The 16,910-nt window shown below is 43.9% G+C and overlaps 1 protein-coding gene across 4 annotated transcripts in view; it reads left to right on the forward strand.

Annotated features, from left to right (window-relative positions):
- The window catches only part of LOC137415093 (SH3 and cysteine-rich domain-containing protein 3-like), a 101,994-nt gene that overhangs the window by 42,604 nt on the left and 42,480 nt on the right, over nt 1-16,910 (forward strand). For 3 of the 4 annotated variants that reach the window (XM_078766019.1, XM_078766021.1, XM_068100651.2), the window contains 2 exons: nt 6,538-6,796; nt 9,380-9,474. In XM_078766019.1, coding sequence (XP_078622145.1) covers nt 6,538-6,796; nt 9,380-9,474 — 354 coding nt within the window. The remainder of the gene's footprint in view (nt 1-6,537; nt 6,797-9,379; nt 9,475-16,910) is intronic. The other variant, XM_078766020.1, reaches the window with a different exon arrangement.

Consider the following 16,910-nt stretch of genomic DNA (forward strand, 5'->3'; position numbering starts at 1 on the left):
AGCCCAATTATGTTGAATGTTTATTCTTGCAAAAATACACAACTTGTTTTTGAACATTTATGTTTCCCTCAGAATTATGGACGGGTTCTTATTTCCCTCAGAATTACGGATGGGTTGTTATTTTCCTCAGAATTACGGATGGGTTGTTATTTTCCTCAGAATTACGGATGGGTTGTTATTTCCCCCAGAATTTCGGATGGGTTGTTATTTCCCCCAGAATTACGGATGGGTTGTTATTTCCCCCAGAATTACGGATGGGTTGTTATTTCCCCCAGAATTATGGATGGGTTGTTATTTCCCCCAGAATTACGGATGGGTTGTTATTTCCCCCAGAATTACGGATGGGTTGTTAGTTCCTCCAGAATTACGGATGGGTTGTTATGTCCCCCAGAATTATGGATGATTTGTTAGTTCCTCCAGAATTATGGACGGGTTGTTAGTTCCTCCAGAATTACGGATGGGTTGTTATGTCCCCCAGAATTATGGATGGGTTGTTAGTTCCTCCAGAATTACAGATGGGTTGTTAGTTCCTCCAGAATTACGGATGGGTTGTTAGTTTCTCCAGAATTACAGATGGGTTGTTATGTCCCCCAGAATTATGGATGGGTTGTTATTTCCTCCAGAATTATGGATGATTTGTTAGTTCCTCCAGAATTACGGATGGGTTGTTATGTCCCCCAGAATTATGGATGGGTTGTTATTTCCTCCAGAATTATGGATGATTTGTTAGTTCCTCCAGAATTATGGATGGGTTGTTATTTCCCCCAGAATTATGTATGGGTTGTTAGTTCCTCCAGAATTACAGATGGGTTGTTAGTTCCTCCAGAATTACGGATGGGTTGTTATTTTCCTCAGAATTACGGATGGGTTGTTATTTTCCTCAGAATTACGGATGGGTTGTTATTTTCCTCAGAATTACGGATGGGTTGTTATTTCCCCCAGAATTTCGGATGGGTTGTTATTTCCCCCAGAATTACGGATGGGTTGTTATTTCCCCCAGAATTACGGATGGGTTGTTATTTCCCCCAGAATTATGGATGGGTTGTTATTTCCCCCAGAATTACGGATGGGTTGTTAGTTCTCCCAGAATTTCGGATGGGTTGTTATTTCCCCCAGAATTACGGATGGGTTGTTATTTCCCCCAGAATTACCGATGGGTTGTTAGTTCCTCCAGAATTACGGATGGGTTGTTATGTCCCCCAGAATTATGGATGATTTGTTTGTTCCTCCAGAATTATGGACAGGTTGTTAGTTCCTCCAGAATTACGGATGGGTTGTTCTGTCCCCCAGAATTATGGATGGGTTGTTAGTTCCTCCAGAATTACAGATGGGTTGTTAGTTCCTCCAGAATTACGGATGGGTTGTTAGTTCCTCCAGAATTACGGATGGGTTGTTATGTCCCCCAGAATTATGGATGGGTTGTTAGTTCCTCCAGAATTACAGATGGGTTGTTAGTTCCTCCAGAATTACGGATGGGTTGTTAGTTCCTCCAGAATTACGGATGGGTTGTTAGTTCCTGCAGGATTATAGATGGGTTGTTAGTTCCTCCAGAATTACAGATGGGTTGTTAGTTCTCCCAGAATTACGGATGGGTTGTTAGTTCCTCCAGAATTTTCGGATGGGTTGTTAGTTCTCCCAGAATTACGGATGGGTTGTTAGTTCCTTCAGAATTACGGATGGGTTGTTAGTTCTCCCAGAAATATGGATGGGATAATTAGCCCAGGAATATAGATGGGATAATTCTCCCAGATATACGGGGTGGGAATGTTCATCCAGAAATACGGATGGGATAAATTCACCCTAAAATACGGATGGGATCAGGGGCGGATCCAGAAATTTAAAGACGGGGTGGGGAGGGTGTGTGGGGGGGGGGGGAGGGGAGGTGCATGAAACTATAGGACTAGGGGTGGGGTGAAGGTGGGTCTGGGGTCTTCCCCCAGGAAATTTAGAAAAATTGATCGTCAGAAACGGCATTTCGTGCGTTCTTGGAAGTTTCTGCAGTTCTTTGCGTTCTTCCCGGGTCCAACAGTTCAACAGATTCGCGATGACTAATGGTCAGATGGTGAAACTGGGGAAACGACTTGTTCAGCTGTTCCTTCTGCTATAAATTGATGAACTTTGTAGGTGTGTGTGTGTGTGTGTGTGTGTGTGTGTGTGTGTGTGTGTGTGTGTGTGTGTGTGTGTGTGTGTGTGTGTGTGTGTGTGTGTGTGTGTGTGTGTGTGTGTGTGTGTGTGTGTGCATGCGGCATGTGGCATGTTTTTTGTGTAGTTCTCCTGGAGCTTTCTGATATGTAATTTCTGATTTGTGTAGTTCTCGCGAATTGATTGTTATGATCTCCTGAGTTAATTAGGCTAATTAGCCACTAACAATCCAGAAGAATTCCCATGTTTCTAAACGCACGCCATGTTAAGGTGTATAGAGCAGCTTAATAGGTCCTTCCATGGCATGCCATTCTCATTACTAATAAATAACAAAAACAATGATAATATTGTAACAAAGCATTTATTCCAACTCAAGCACCACAGCAGGCAGATATGCTGCAAGGCCATGAAAGTCGATAAAAATTTGGTCCCTTTGGACCAACGGGCGCACTCGTAGTTATAAAAGACCTGTGCACTCCCAACTCCCATAGTGTGAAATGATAGCGATGACAGACTGTGTGCTGGTCAAAGCCCGGCACCGCCATGCGCCCTGGTTACGAAGCTCAAGGCAGGGGGTTCTCCCCACAAAGCCCGGCACCGCCACTCCACAAAGCCCGGCACCGCCATGCGCCGAGGTTGTGAAGAACAAGGCAGGGGGTTCTCCCCACAAAGCCCAGCATAGCCATGCGCCGAGGTTGTGAAGAACAAGGCAGGGGGTTCTCCCCACAAAGCCCGGCACAGCCATGCTCCGAGGTTGTGAAGAACAAGGCAGGGGGTTCTCCCCACAAAGCCCAGCATAGCCATGCGCCGAGGTTGTGAAGAACAAGGCAGGGGGTTCTCCCCACAAAGCCCGGCACCGCCATGCTCCGAGGTTGTGAAGCTCAAGGCAGGGGGTTCTCCCCACAAAGCCCGGCACCGCCACTCCACAAAGCCCGGCACCGCCATGCGCCCTGGTTGCGAAGCTCAAGGCAGGGGGTTCTCCCCACAAAGCCCAGCATAGCCATGCTCCGAGGTTGTGAAGCTCAAGGCAGGGGGTTCTCCCCACAAAAGAGATCAGATAGGACAGCGGAATGTGAATTATTTTATTAATCGTAAATTATGCTATTTTGGAATAGACGGCGCTTGTGTTTCTGAATGAAAATGTCACACACATCATGTGGGGATATGGTGAAGTCATGGTGTATGTTCATGAGGGCCAGAGATGCCATCCGACTTTCTCCCATGGAATTTCTTAGGTAGGTCTTCAGACGACGCAGGCAACAAAATGAGCGTTGGGCCTCACAGGAGCCTACAGGGAGGGTGCATCCAATATGGAGTAGGACTTTGATGGATGGAAATTCGTCTCCATCTACTGCGCAGAAACAATCCATGAATGTGCCTGGAAGCGCGTTGTTGGGCTTCCTTCTCCAAAACATCTGCCAGTCTCAGCTCATTTATCAGTTCTGCGGGATGTTCCATGTCGTTTTCCAACGCAATAGCTTCTGATGTAGGGCTGGAATGTCGCAGGTGTCGGCGATTATTGCAGATGGCATCAGCAGAAACAGATCACTACCTTCCCGATTTTCAGCACAGAATCGGTTGTCCATTCCCTGGCTGAGGTAGTCGAGAAATGGAATGCACATGTTTCTGAGGTGCTGTAATCTGGTGCTGTAATATGGTGCTGTAAAATAATCTGGACACGAGGGCTGTTCCAGGATATTCAGAGCTTATAATTTATCAAAAATCCGGAGGGGGGGGGGGTGCACCCCCTGCACCCTCCTCCAGGATCGAAGGGGGTAGGGTGCACACCCCCTGCACCCCACCACCCCCATGGATCCGCTGCTGGGGATAACTCGATAAATTCACCCAGAAATACGGATGAGATTATTCACCCAGAAATATGGATGGGATAACCGGATAAATTCATCCAGAAATACGGATGAGATTATTCACCCAGAAATATGGATGGGATAACCGGATAAATTCATCCAGAAATACGGATGAGATTATTCACCCAGAAATATGGATGGGATAACCGGATAAATTCATCCAGAAATACGGATGAGATTATTCACCCAGAAATATGGATGGGATAACCGGATAAATTCACCCAGAAATACGGATGAGATTATTCACCCAGAAATATGGATGGGATAACCAGATAAATTCACCCAGAAATACGGATGGGATTATTCACCCAGAAATATGGATGGGATAACCGGATAAATTCATCCAGAAATACGGATGAGATTATTCACCCAGAAATATGGATGGGATAACCGGATAAATTCATCCAGAAATACGGATGAGATTATTCACCCAGAAATATGGATGGGATAACCGGATAAATTCACCCAGAAATACGGATGAGATTATTCACCCAGAAATATGGATGGGATAACCGGATAAATTCATCCAGAAATACGGATGGGATAACCGGATAAATTCACCCAAAAATATGGATGGGATAACCGGATAAATTCATCCAGAAATACGGATGGGATAACCGGATAAATTCACCCAGAAATACGGATGGGATTATTCACCCAGAAATATGGATGGGATAACCAGATAAATTCACCCAGAAATACGGATGGGATTATTCACCCAGAAATATGGATGGGATAACCGGATAAATTCACCCAGAAATACGGATGGGATTATTCATCCAGAAATGTGGATGGGATAACCGGATAAATTCACCCAGAAATACGGATGGGATTATTCACCCAGAAATATGGATGGGATAACCAGATAGATTCACCCAGAAATACGGATGGGATAATTCTCCCAGAAATATGGATGGGATAATTCTCCCATAATTAGTGTATTAGTATGGCTTGTAATACACACCCCACCACTGTATCTTTATGATACACATTTACCTAGAGGGAATTGGATTCCTCCATCAAGCCTGAACTGCGGCACTATGAATTTTTTTTTTTTTACCAACTACAGCCTTCTCTTGCCCCCCTCCTCTCTACCCTCGAGTACAACCACAAGATTTCAACTCATTCTGTCCAGTGGTTCAGGAGTGCATATATAAGGCAAGCCTATACTTCTCAAATTATAAATACTAGGACGTGCCCGTACGTGGGTGCCCGTTCCTTGGCCAAAAAAAAAAAAAAAAAAAATTTGTGTAGGGGTGTGTGTGTGTAAACATCCTAGGGCGTGCCCGTACGTGGGTGCAAAAAAACATGCGTGCAAACAACAACAACAAAAAAAAACTTTGAAACCACGTGGCAGTAACGACCACAGAACCCCCCCCCCCCCTCTATTTACATGAATGGTTTGGTCCATTCGCAACGACCACAGAACCCCCCCCCCTCTATTTACATGAATGGTTTGGTCCATTCGCAACGACCACAGAACCCCCCCCCCCCCCTCTATTTACATGAAATGGTTTGGTCCATTCGCAAAGCCAAAGCGAACGGCGAACGGCTAAATCGCCATAGCTCGGTAACTACTTCTCCGATTAATATGAAACCTTGAAAAGGCACATCCTCGGGTCCCCAGCAATATACCTGGCAAGTTTCAAGTATATCGGACCGGTAGTTGTCGAGAAACAGCGGTCACAGACAAACAAACACACAGACACACAGACATTCACACAGAGATTACTGGAATTATAGATAGACTAGGGCATGCCCGTACTATATATATATCTAAAATTATATCCCCCCCCCTCTATTTACATGAAATGGTTTGGTCCAAAGCGAACGGCTTGCGAGTGGTGACAATCCCCCCCCTCTATTTACATGAAATGGTTTGGTCCAAAGCGAACGGCTTGCGAGTACGGTGTTTTTTATCGGACCCGTGGAATTATAGATAGTAGTTTTAATTAGTTTTAAAACATAGTTTAACGGCAACATAGTTTTCCAACGTGAAATAAATGAATACGCTCTCAAATGTGCCGTCCGAGGCAGAGTGTGTTCGCCACGTTCGGCACACGCGAAAGCTCGCTGCTCTCTGATTGGTTGAATCGTTTTTTGGACATAGCTCGGTAAGTAATTGTCCGATTAATATGAAACCTTGAAAAGGCACATCCTCGGGTCCCCAGCAATATACCTGGCAAGTTTAAAGTATATCGGACCCGTGGTTGTCGAGAAACAGCGGTCACAGACAAACATACACACATACACACATACACACATACACACATACACACAGAGATTAATGGAATTATAGATAGATGTAGTGTGATTATACAGTCGAAGATTTATACAGTGCGTGATTAAAAAGAAGTACTGCTACATTTGTGGAGTTCTCCATTAAAAAAAAAATTTCAAGAACCGTTTTTACTTCAATAGAAATGAGAGAGATGTTGAAAATTATTGGAGAAAGTTTTGGTCACTATATATGCTTGTCATTTGTCCAAATATATTCTCCAAGCCATTATCTGCCCCTCTTTTGCAGCTGCAGAGGCTACAGCTTGCTTTTTCGTGGCGTAAGAAGAAAGTACGCAGTGTGCTGGAGACATTCTTAATGGCTGAGGACTCAGAGCGCATCCCAACACCAGACAAACAATCCAATGGCATAGCACAGGGTTCACTTTCCAAAGACACAAACAAAGGAGCCACGTCAGAGCCCTCCCACTGCTTCGCCGACCATATTTTCAAGAAGCCTACATTTTGTGATGTCTGTCACCACATGATCGTTGGAAAAAACAAAGATGGTAACCATAATAATCTGTTGTTTAGTTGTAATTAGAATTTATCCCAGACTCGGTGGTGTAATGGTTAGAACGTGTGCTCCGAGTCTGTGAGGTCGGCAGTTCAAACTCCATCTGTCATAACAAAGACTTTAAAATGGTTTACTCGGCATACCTTGTTGTGCCTTTGGGTGTACAGCTGCTCTGACATGAGGTTTTTTTTGCAGAACCTACACTTGTCTGATTAACTCAGTCCCACCATTTTCTTCAAGCCATTGATGTAGTGTCGTTGGTCTTAGGTATCAACAATGATTCTTTCTCCATCCCAGTTGAGCTGACCTCTTCTTAGGCATTCCAAAGAGCCTTCTTTGTCTACTCCCAATCTGTCCTTTGTTTTTTTTTTGTTTTTTTTATAGCTTCCTGCTCTTTTATTGTTTTCCCAGTTGTCGGTGTAAAGCTGTTGATATTTTGTTTCTTTTGTCTTTTCTGCAATTGTTGGGCTGTATTTGTTGTTGTTTTGGTTTCTTTTTTATTTTCTTTTTTTGATGTTGGAGGCTCCAGGCACGGACCGTATAGCCCTCATTGAGGCCGGGCCTTAAATAAAAGAGAAGAAAAGTGTATGATGAAAAGTGTATGGTGTTTGTTTGTGAGAAAGAGAGATTGAAGCTAGCCCGGTAGCTGTAGTTTGAGTCAGACAGAAAGTAAGACAGTCTTGTGTACCATCTTCCATTTGCACCTGTCTTTGGATTTTTTTTATAGGTGGACTATGGATACCTTCTCTAATTTGTTGTTTTTGTGTTTGCTTAGAAATTGGATTTGGTAGGCTGTTGCACTTTTTACATATTCGGCCAATCCTACAGTTGTCATCCTGTGCACTTGGTTGAGCTCCATTAGGCCGCTACCTCATTCTCATGTCGGCAGGTATACTCTCGGGATGCATTGATTTTGTTAAAACATTTTGTGGATGGTGAGGAGTTACCTTGTGTTGATATCCAGTTTATCGATTTCTGATTTGATATTTTGTTATTCCACAGCTGTACTGGAATACTGGTTTGGCATTTTGCTAGTTATTTTTATATTATTATTTTTTCTTCATTAAATATCACTGGAGACATTTCCTTTAGGTGTTGTTTTTTTCCTCCAAGTTTTGGATCCTATCCATCCCTTTGTTGTATTTTTTCGGTCCTTATAGATTCCTTTCCAGTAATTTTCAAATCTTTCTTTTGGGGGGATTTGATACATTTTGCTTTTGGTTCCCTAGTTCACAGTAGAATCTTTTCCGGTTATTTTCAAACATGCGGTTTTGGTTTTACCCTTTGTTGACTTTGTCATAGTTTTTTAAATCTTTCTTGCAATCACTTTTATTTTGAGCTTGCTTTCAACAGCCATTCGGTCATTATTTCCAATTTTATATTTGTTTTTTATTTTTGGGATTCCCCTCATTAGCTTTGGACTTCGATTTCCCCTTATCAATTGTTGTATTTGTTCCGTTTATTTTCTCAGTGGCTCCCTTTGTGTCTCTAGCCTCTGTTTACATGGTGGTGCCTGGTCTCTGTTTGTATTGGCCAAGTTGCTCTTCTTGCGGTGTTGTTTTCTTGTTACTTTGACCTGTATGAAAATGTTCCACACTATGCTGTACACTTGTTCTTCCTTTCACTCTATTCCTCTGAATCCTATTTATGTTGCTACTCCTTTAATTGTATTTTCCTTAATTTGTGAGGTTTTTTTTTCTCTTCATATCATGAGGTGGATATAAGTGGCATTGCATTTTCACAGACAGCATTCTATGCCAATTTCAAGGGCATTACGTAAAAGTGACCACAATATGTGGACTGACATCACGAAAAGACCAGGTCAGGCAGAGTCAGCAGATTTAACACCTCCAGAAATGTAATTATTGAGCCTTGTTTGCAATACTTGTCCATCTTTTTCCTTCCACATTCATGTTTCTTCTCTCCTACATGTCTTTGCCATTATAGCCTGGTGTAGAAACCACAGAAATTGGTTTAACGGTTAGGGTGTGGGCTTGAGATCCTAGGCTCCTGAGTTTGAATCCCAGTCGATCGTTGAATTAACACCAGGGCAGTTGACTCAGCCTGTCATCCTTCCGAGGTCGGCAAATTGAGTATCAGTTTGCTGGGATGAATGGGCCATTTGGGTATCCTGCGTCGGAGTGGCGACCCGTCCAGGGTTGTGCCCAATAGCCAAGGAAACTGCCTCGGCAGCCATATACATCGTCACGGTGCAAAAAGGAATGGTCATCATCGTCACATTTCTTTGCCATTATACATTTGCTCTGCATTGAGGTTATTCTTTCAATTCAGAAAATATTCAAAATTTAAGTTTTCATCACCAAAAGCAGAAATAGGTTTGGCATGACCTCATGAGTGGTTTCAGCGAAGTAAACTTATTTGAAGTTATCAAAGAACAGTTTTGTTTGGAAACTTGCTTGTTTCTCAGGAGTTCATTGCAATAGTGCAGAAAAACGTATAAAACTCCAAGATAGATTACTTGAACTTACTTTTATTGGAGAAGTTTTGATTAATATCCCTAGATTATTCAACATCTGTGATTACTTTTTGCCGATATAATCACCCATTGTTGCAGGAAATGTGAAGAAGTATGGTCTCCGATGCAAACTCTGTCGGATCAACATCCACCACAAGTGTGAGGAAAATTCTGCAGCCTGTTGGGGAAAGGTGGTGAGTGTCATGTACCCTGAATTACATGGTGATTGATCTCTCCCTCGAAACGCTATAACTGTCGAGGCGAATGTTGAGGCGCTATGACTGTTGAGGCAAATCAAAAAGAAAAAAGCTTTTCGAATTCCGTCCTCAAAAATATTTGGAAAGGAGGAGCTCATTTTAAATGGAAGTTCCCATCAAGAACTCCATTTCTCACTGTCGGTGTACTACTCTTCCACCGTTACACCTCCCAACCCCCCAAGAGTACCTTTGGCTGTGACTTTTTCTCATCTGCCACATCTTGTTTGTCTCTGTATTGTACCGTCCTCCACACAGTGACCGCTCAATTCACATTTCACTCTCAGACAACATGGACCAACATTGGCTGGGTGTTCGTACCTCTCTCTCACCAGCCATGGCACTTAAGCAAAGGACAGCTGTGAGTCCATGGGACTGACTCAATCTGTGAACTTTCCTACCTGGATTTCTGCAAATGGCAAATCCTCCCCTCTGGATTTGATGATGACCAACTTCTCCTCTAATGTCTGCTACTCTTCCTCTGCTCCAATTGGTTCATCTGATCATGTGCTTGTGAGAGTCAACATCTCTCTGGCTCAGTGCTGGTGAGTCTGGCAGTTCGCTCAAGTAGACGTGCATGTACTACAAGTTGCCATCTCACTTCAGGACTGGTCTCCTTTATCCGCTGCCCCTGATATGAACTTGGTTACCAGAGAAACCTGCTCTTTCCCATATGTACAGATCAATCCCATCTCAGTTATCATACAATTCCTCTCGCCCATTGTACATTGAATCCTGTGGTGAGGCAGTTGCCATGAAACAATTTGCCTTCTCTTCCTGAAAGGCATATCTGACTGAAGGATATCTAAAATAATTCCAAAAAAGCCCTCAGCACGTGTGCCCACTCTCAGGAAAGCCGAAAAACATCTGCCCAACCTCAAGATTGAACTTTCAAACTTTCTCCCTCCTCTAAAACCGAGTGGTGCCTTGTTACACTCTCACTCTCTCTCTCTCTGTCCGGAGTATGCTTCCTCCACCCCCACCCCGGGGCTCCCCCAATCCCTTCCTTCACTTCAAATGGCACCACAGCTAACTCCACTCATGAGAAGGCTGAATGCCTCAATTCTGTATTTGCTTCCAAATCTTGTGTCCCCAATCCCATGCACTTTGTATCCACCGATACCCAGTTGCACCCAACTGCTCCTGGACACTGCGTATTTTGCATATGAGAAGGTGGATCATTTTCTAGCAAACCTCGACTCTGACTCTGCTACAGGACCGGACACCATCAGCTCACATGACCTAAAAACCTGCTCTGCTGTTCTTGCACATCCTCTTTCTGCTCTGTTCACCGCATTATTTTCCCGAGGTCATCTTCCATCTGTTTGGATGTCAGCCAACATCACTGCCTTACATAAAATGTGCAAAAACCTTAACTACAGACCTAACTGTTTACTTCCAATCAAAAGCACGGTCATGAAATCCATCATCACAGTTGACATCAAATCCTTCCTTTTCTCGAATGCCCTCATCTCAGCTCATCAATTCGAATTCAGACCAGGACACTCTACCTTGGCCATGCTGCTTCTGCACTACCAACAACAGATGGAGGTGCTTTTTTTCTTTTTTGGATACAAGATAGAGGCTCGTGTAAGAGCTAACATTAATGACAAAAAAAAAAACACGGACACACAAAACATACAAAAAACGGAGCGGGAGACAAGATGGGGAGAGACAGGAAAGCACACAAGTACAACAGCAGAGAACAGGGACAACGGAAGATCTGTGGGAGGGAGGGGGCTTGGGGGAGGAGGAGGAGGCATGGGAAGGTGGGGGGTTGGGTTTGGGGGGGGGGGTGGGAAAGTATTTTAAACACATGGACACTGCTGGAACTTCCAGGATAGAAAAAGGCAGTATTTCAAAAAAAAAAGTGGATTTGGGGTGAATTAACGGGGGTAGAAGACATCAAGGTTTTGGTGGGGGAAGATAAGACATGGTGATGAACAGCTGTTTTAAAGACCTGGAGGGAGGAGTTTGATGTCAAACATGAGATCAGGACCATCTCTAGACATATCTCGAGCATTTGGTAAGACTGGAATCCCGTCTTGCTCTCCAAACTCTCTGCCTATGGTATCCAAGGCCTAACTCCACACATGGCTTACTGTGACTACCTCTACTCTCATAGCCAAAGTGTAGCTCTCAACAAGATTGTCTCATCTCCTCTCCTGTAATAAAGGCTGGAGTGCCCCAAGGCAGTGTTCTTGGCCCCGTCCTATTCCTCATCTTCATCAATGATCTCTCTGACTCTGAAAAATCCTCTTTGTCTCTTTGCTGATGACTCCACCCTCTTCCATGGTATGCACAGGCAGCAGTCTGCTCTCTCTATCTCTCTCTCTCTCTCTCTCTCTCTGCAGACATTGATTGAATCACAAGCTGGTTAAACACTTGGAATGTGTCAAACACTTCCAAAACGACTTTCTGGCAATCCCTTCCATATACTCCCTTAACAACCCTTTTGAAGAAGTTCAGACACTCAAACGTTTGGGCTTCACTGTAAGCTACGATCTTTCTTGAGCAAACCACACTTCTAGGTTAGCCTTCAAATCTGGCCTCTAACATGCGTAGTCCTTCCTTGGCGCACCCGAACTCTCTTCCACTTAAAAAGCCTCATCCACAGCTTCATGGAGTACCATGAAGCTGGGCTGGTGTACCTGCTTCACGACTTCCTCAGTTTAACGCCGTGGAAACCAACGCCATCAAGATCATGGGAGTCTATAAGCCTATCACATTCCCATCACAGACATGCAGGCCAATGGTCTCTCTATCTAATACCGCCTTCTTTCTGGTCTTACGACACCATTTGCTCTTTCTATGCTCTGTCCCGTCTCCTTCCCCAAGGTTTCTGTATGGCACACGCAGTCTGCCAGCAACCCCTTCAGGTGAAATTCCCAAAATCCAGAATCACTGCTCACTTCCACTCATTTGTTCATCTTTTTCCAACCTGTGGAACCAACTTCCACATTCACCTCAATCCCATTCTTCCCTCCAGATCTTCAAGACAGTTCATCACAAACTCAGATCATTCCCCAACAAAAACCATGAGCTTTTCTATACCCATTAATCCTCCCCAAGCCCACCGCTTTCCAAGGAGGAGGAGAAGAACATAACTATTAATCCATGTTAACAGCTCAAAGGCCTACTTTTATTTTTAATAGTACCATGGGGATGTGTAAATGGGTCAATTGATAATCCTGCTCTGAACCATCATGGGAACTGAACCCATGCCAGTGAAGTGAAACAATTAGGCCTTTGCACACTGAGCATCCCCTATCTTCACTGGAGAGATCAGAGCCCACCTAATGCTTGGGAGTCCAATATACAGTCACGTGAAAAAGTAAGTACACCCCATGTAAAGTTTTGACTTTTTCAACATATTTCAACATACAGCTATTTGATCTTCATTTCAACAATATTGATAGATAAAGGTGATATCATATAACAAATATCATGACACATTTACATTTTGTAGTCCATTGTATAATTTAAATAAACATAAATGCAAATTTCACATGTGGAAAAAGTAAGTACACCCTTGGCTCTAATCGGTGGTATTGCCCCCTTTGGCAGAAACAACCTCAAGTTGGCGTTTCTTATAACTGTCTACCAGTCTCTGACATCGACTGGGAGAAGTTTTTGCCCACTCCTCCATGCAGAATTATTTCAGCTGTGCGATGTTTGAGGGGTTTCTTGCATGCACAAATCGTTTCAAATCCCCCCACAACATCTCGATGGGATTTAGATCCGGGCTTTGACTTGGCCATTCCAGAACCCTCCATTTCTCTTTTTTCAGCCATTCCTTGGTGGATTTACTGGTATGTTTAAGGTCATTGTCATGTTGCAAGGTCAACCTTCGGTTGAGCTTCAACTTTCTGACAGAAGGCCTCACATTATCCTCAAGCACCCTCTGGTACAATGAAGAATTCATAGTGGATTCTATGATGGTGAGCTGCCCAGGCCCTGATGCAGCAAAGCTGCCCCAAACCATAATATTTCCACCACCATGCTTTACAGTTGGTATCAGGTTCTTGTGGTCAAATGCTGTCTTTGGTTTTCGCCAAACATGTCTTCTGGTACGGTGGCCAAATAGCTCTACCTTTGACTCATCTGTCCAGAGCACATTTTTCCAAGAGTGCTGGTCTTTGCCTCGGTGTTCATTGGCAAACTAGTCTTGCCCTGATGTTCTTTCTGGACAGCAAAGATTTCCTCCTGGCACACCTCCCATGTAGATCAAATTTGTGCAGCATCTTTCTAATGGTAGACTCGTGCACTTTGACATCAACAGTGGCAAGAGCTACCTGTAGGTCCCGTAATGACATTCTGGGGTTCTTGGAGACTTCTTTCAGCATCTTGTGGTCTGCTCTCGGGCTGAACTTGCTGGGGCGGTCTGGCCTGAACAAGTTGGCAGTTGTTTGGAATCTTCTACACTTGTAGATGATCTTCCGGGCAGTCGAATGATTGATTTCAAATTGTTTGGAGATCTTTTTAAATCCCTTCCAGACTCGTAGTCATATATAACCTTCTTTCTGAAGGCCACAGAGAGCTCTTTTGATCTAGGCATGGTGATGCCGCACACTTCAACAACAAAGAGCAAACCAAACTAAATGTCTGAGGTTTAAATAAGACAGGTTCCTCCAAGATCCTCTCTGACGATGTTCTGATCATTTGCACATGAGCTGGTGCAACTGATTCTAATTTCAGGTATTTGAAGTAGTGATAAATGTAGGGGTGTACTTACTTTTTTCACATGCGAAATTTGCATTTATGTTTATTTAAATTATACAATGGACTACAAAATGTAAATGTTTCGTGATATTTGTTATATTATATCACCTTTATCTATCAACATTGTTGAAATGAAGATCATATAGCTGTGTGTTGAAATATGTTGAAAAAGTCAAAACTTTACATGGGGTGTACTTACTTTTTCACGTGACTGTATATACTATAATATATATATATATATATCAAATGAAACCATTTTTAGTTCTCCAACCTTTAATAATCAAATAAACAACTGCTCGACATTTCGATCAGCAACACGGATAAACGTGCATCCACTGACCTTTCTTAAGAGTAAAGCAAAACAACTCTATACCCTCCCTTTTTTACGGGAAAAAGGGGTGGGGACACCGAAACCACCAATCAATGCCATTCTGGAACAACTCATGCCATTCAAATTTAAACCGTAAATCAAAACCAAAACCGTTGAACCAACTGAAACCACGCATTGGGATGTTACATCAAATCAACCGTTAAATCACACGTTGAATCAAACAAAATGTAGCATCTGGTAACAAAATGTAGCAATCGCACGTTGAATCAAACAAATAAATCGATGAAAAATGAACAACATGATTAATTGCTTCAAGTGATGGTGGTAACTCAAATGAATTAAGCTAAATGGATACATCGCAAACCTAAAGTGAGAATATATACCCAAGTGACAGCAACTGAGGTAATAATTTATATGCTTGGTGACGCAGTTTCTCTGTTACGTTTCTGCATGAGAGGGCCAAACGCTATTGGTAAGTCCAACACTTCCTCTGTGAGCGACACAACAGACTCCTCCACATGCCATGCCTCCAAAATCCTCCTTCGTTTACTGGGGGTTGCACCCAAAATGCTGGCATTATCCCATAGGGGAACATGGCCCTCAGACCATGTTTGACAATGGCAGATCTCTTTGGATAGTTGCACTCGAAGGCCTTGCGGTGCTCATTGACCCGTTGTCTTAATGTTCTCCCTGTCTCACCAATATATTCAGCCCCACAAACAGAGGGAACCCTGTAAACCACCCCTGCCCGGTCATTCCTGGGAAGCTTATCCTTGACAGGTGTTAGTGCCGGTTTCATGGTGAACATAGGTTTGTAACTTACCCTCACACCTGCCAATTAAAGATTGTTTATTTGCAGTTGTTTATTTGCTCATTAAAGGTTGGAGAACTAAAAATGGATTCATTTGATTTTAATCCCAACCGCAAGTCATTATATATATATATATATATATATATATATTGTTACAGACGTGGCTTGGATGTTATTTACCGAGCGGTTTTATGGTATGACCACGTCTGCACAAGTTACCCGATTGTGCCCGAACGTTGACTAGTCGCGCGATGCTGGCTCAATAAGAAAAAGAAGACACCCGGCTGGATTACAATAACACAATACGACACCAGGGGTTCAGTTCTCAAGACCTCCGGAGGAGGTTATATTAAGGCGGAAGGTTAGATTACAACTACAAGAGGGACAGCATAGAAAGACAAGCACTTAGACACAATCTTATATTATTCCCAACAGACGACAGATAAACGGGACAAAGCTGACTCACACGGGGATTGATGGAAAGGACAGGCGGGTAGCGATGGCTCCAGGTGCACCTGGGCTCAAAGGTCAGAATCGACTCGGTCCGGTCCAGAGATGCGGGGAGGTCGCAGCGCTCGGATGGCGTCTTGTCTGCTCAAGCTGGGGGCGCATCTGTTTCAGCGCTCGCAGGTCCTTCCTTCTCCAGCTGGGGGCGCATCTGACGTCACATCCGGCGCGGGGCCGCGTATATCCGGCGGGGAGTGACACGCCCTCGGCTCGTTAGCTCCGCCTCGTGGAATCGGCACGTTGCTTCTCATTGGGTGCGTGCGGGGGGTTTACCAGGCTCCGCCCTTGACGAGGAGCTGACAAGGAGCCCCTTCGTGGTAACCCCGTGGAGCGCATGGTCTATGGCGCTAATCGAGCCGGTGTGAGGACGCATCCTCCCCCGCTCCGCCGCCATCTCCTCTGTTGTTGTTGTAATTGTTGGGGAAGAAGATGGAAGGAGGTATGGGAAAGGTCCTAAACTCACTACTGATGCCATATAATCACATTCTGGTGCAACGAAGAGTCATAATTAATGGAGACGAGGCCTTAACTGACATAGAATAAGAATAACTAGGAAGATGTCCGAAAGTTGTCTACGTGTGGTGCAGTGGACCTGGGCACGACATTTAATGGGGGAATAAGGGGAAGGTCGGCTCTACTGATTGTTATTTACATGCAATGGGACTAGGGAATGGGGGATCGGGGAAAGTTGGGGAGTATTGGAGAAAATAGGGGAATATTTACAAGCGGATATGGAGGCCAAATTCCATATTCGCAACATTGCACCCTTCTCTACCCTCGGGGCGTCCCGACCCGATAAATTTTTACCTGCTTTAGTGTGGCACGCAATGTAGTTCCCTCTACTATTAACTCTACCCTGAGTGCGACAGTTTTACAGATATTCACAAATGAGTAAATATGTCCCCCTGCGACGTTGCACCCTTCTCCTCACAGAAACACACCCACAGGATAACCGAATCCGGAAAGAATTCTCAAACTAAACATACAGCCGGTAGGGAGCATTAT

The sequence above is a fragment of the Myxine glutinosa genome, chromosome 12 (assembly GCF_964187855.1).
Source record: "Myxine glutinosa chromosome 12, kmMyxGlut1.1, whole genome shotgun sequence".
Taxonomy (NCBI): Eukaryota; Metazoa; Chordata; class Myxini; order Myxiniformes; family Myxinidae; genus Myxine; species Myxine glutinosa.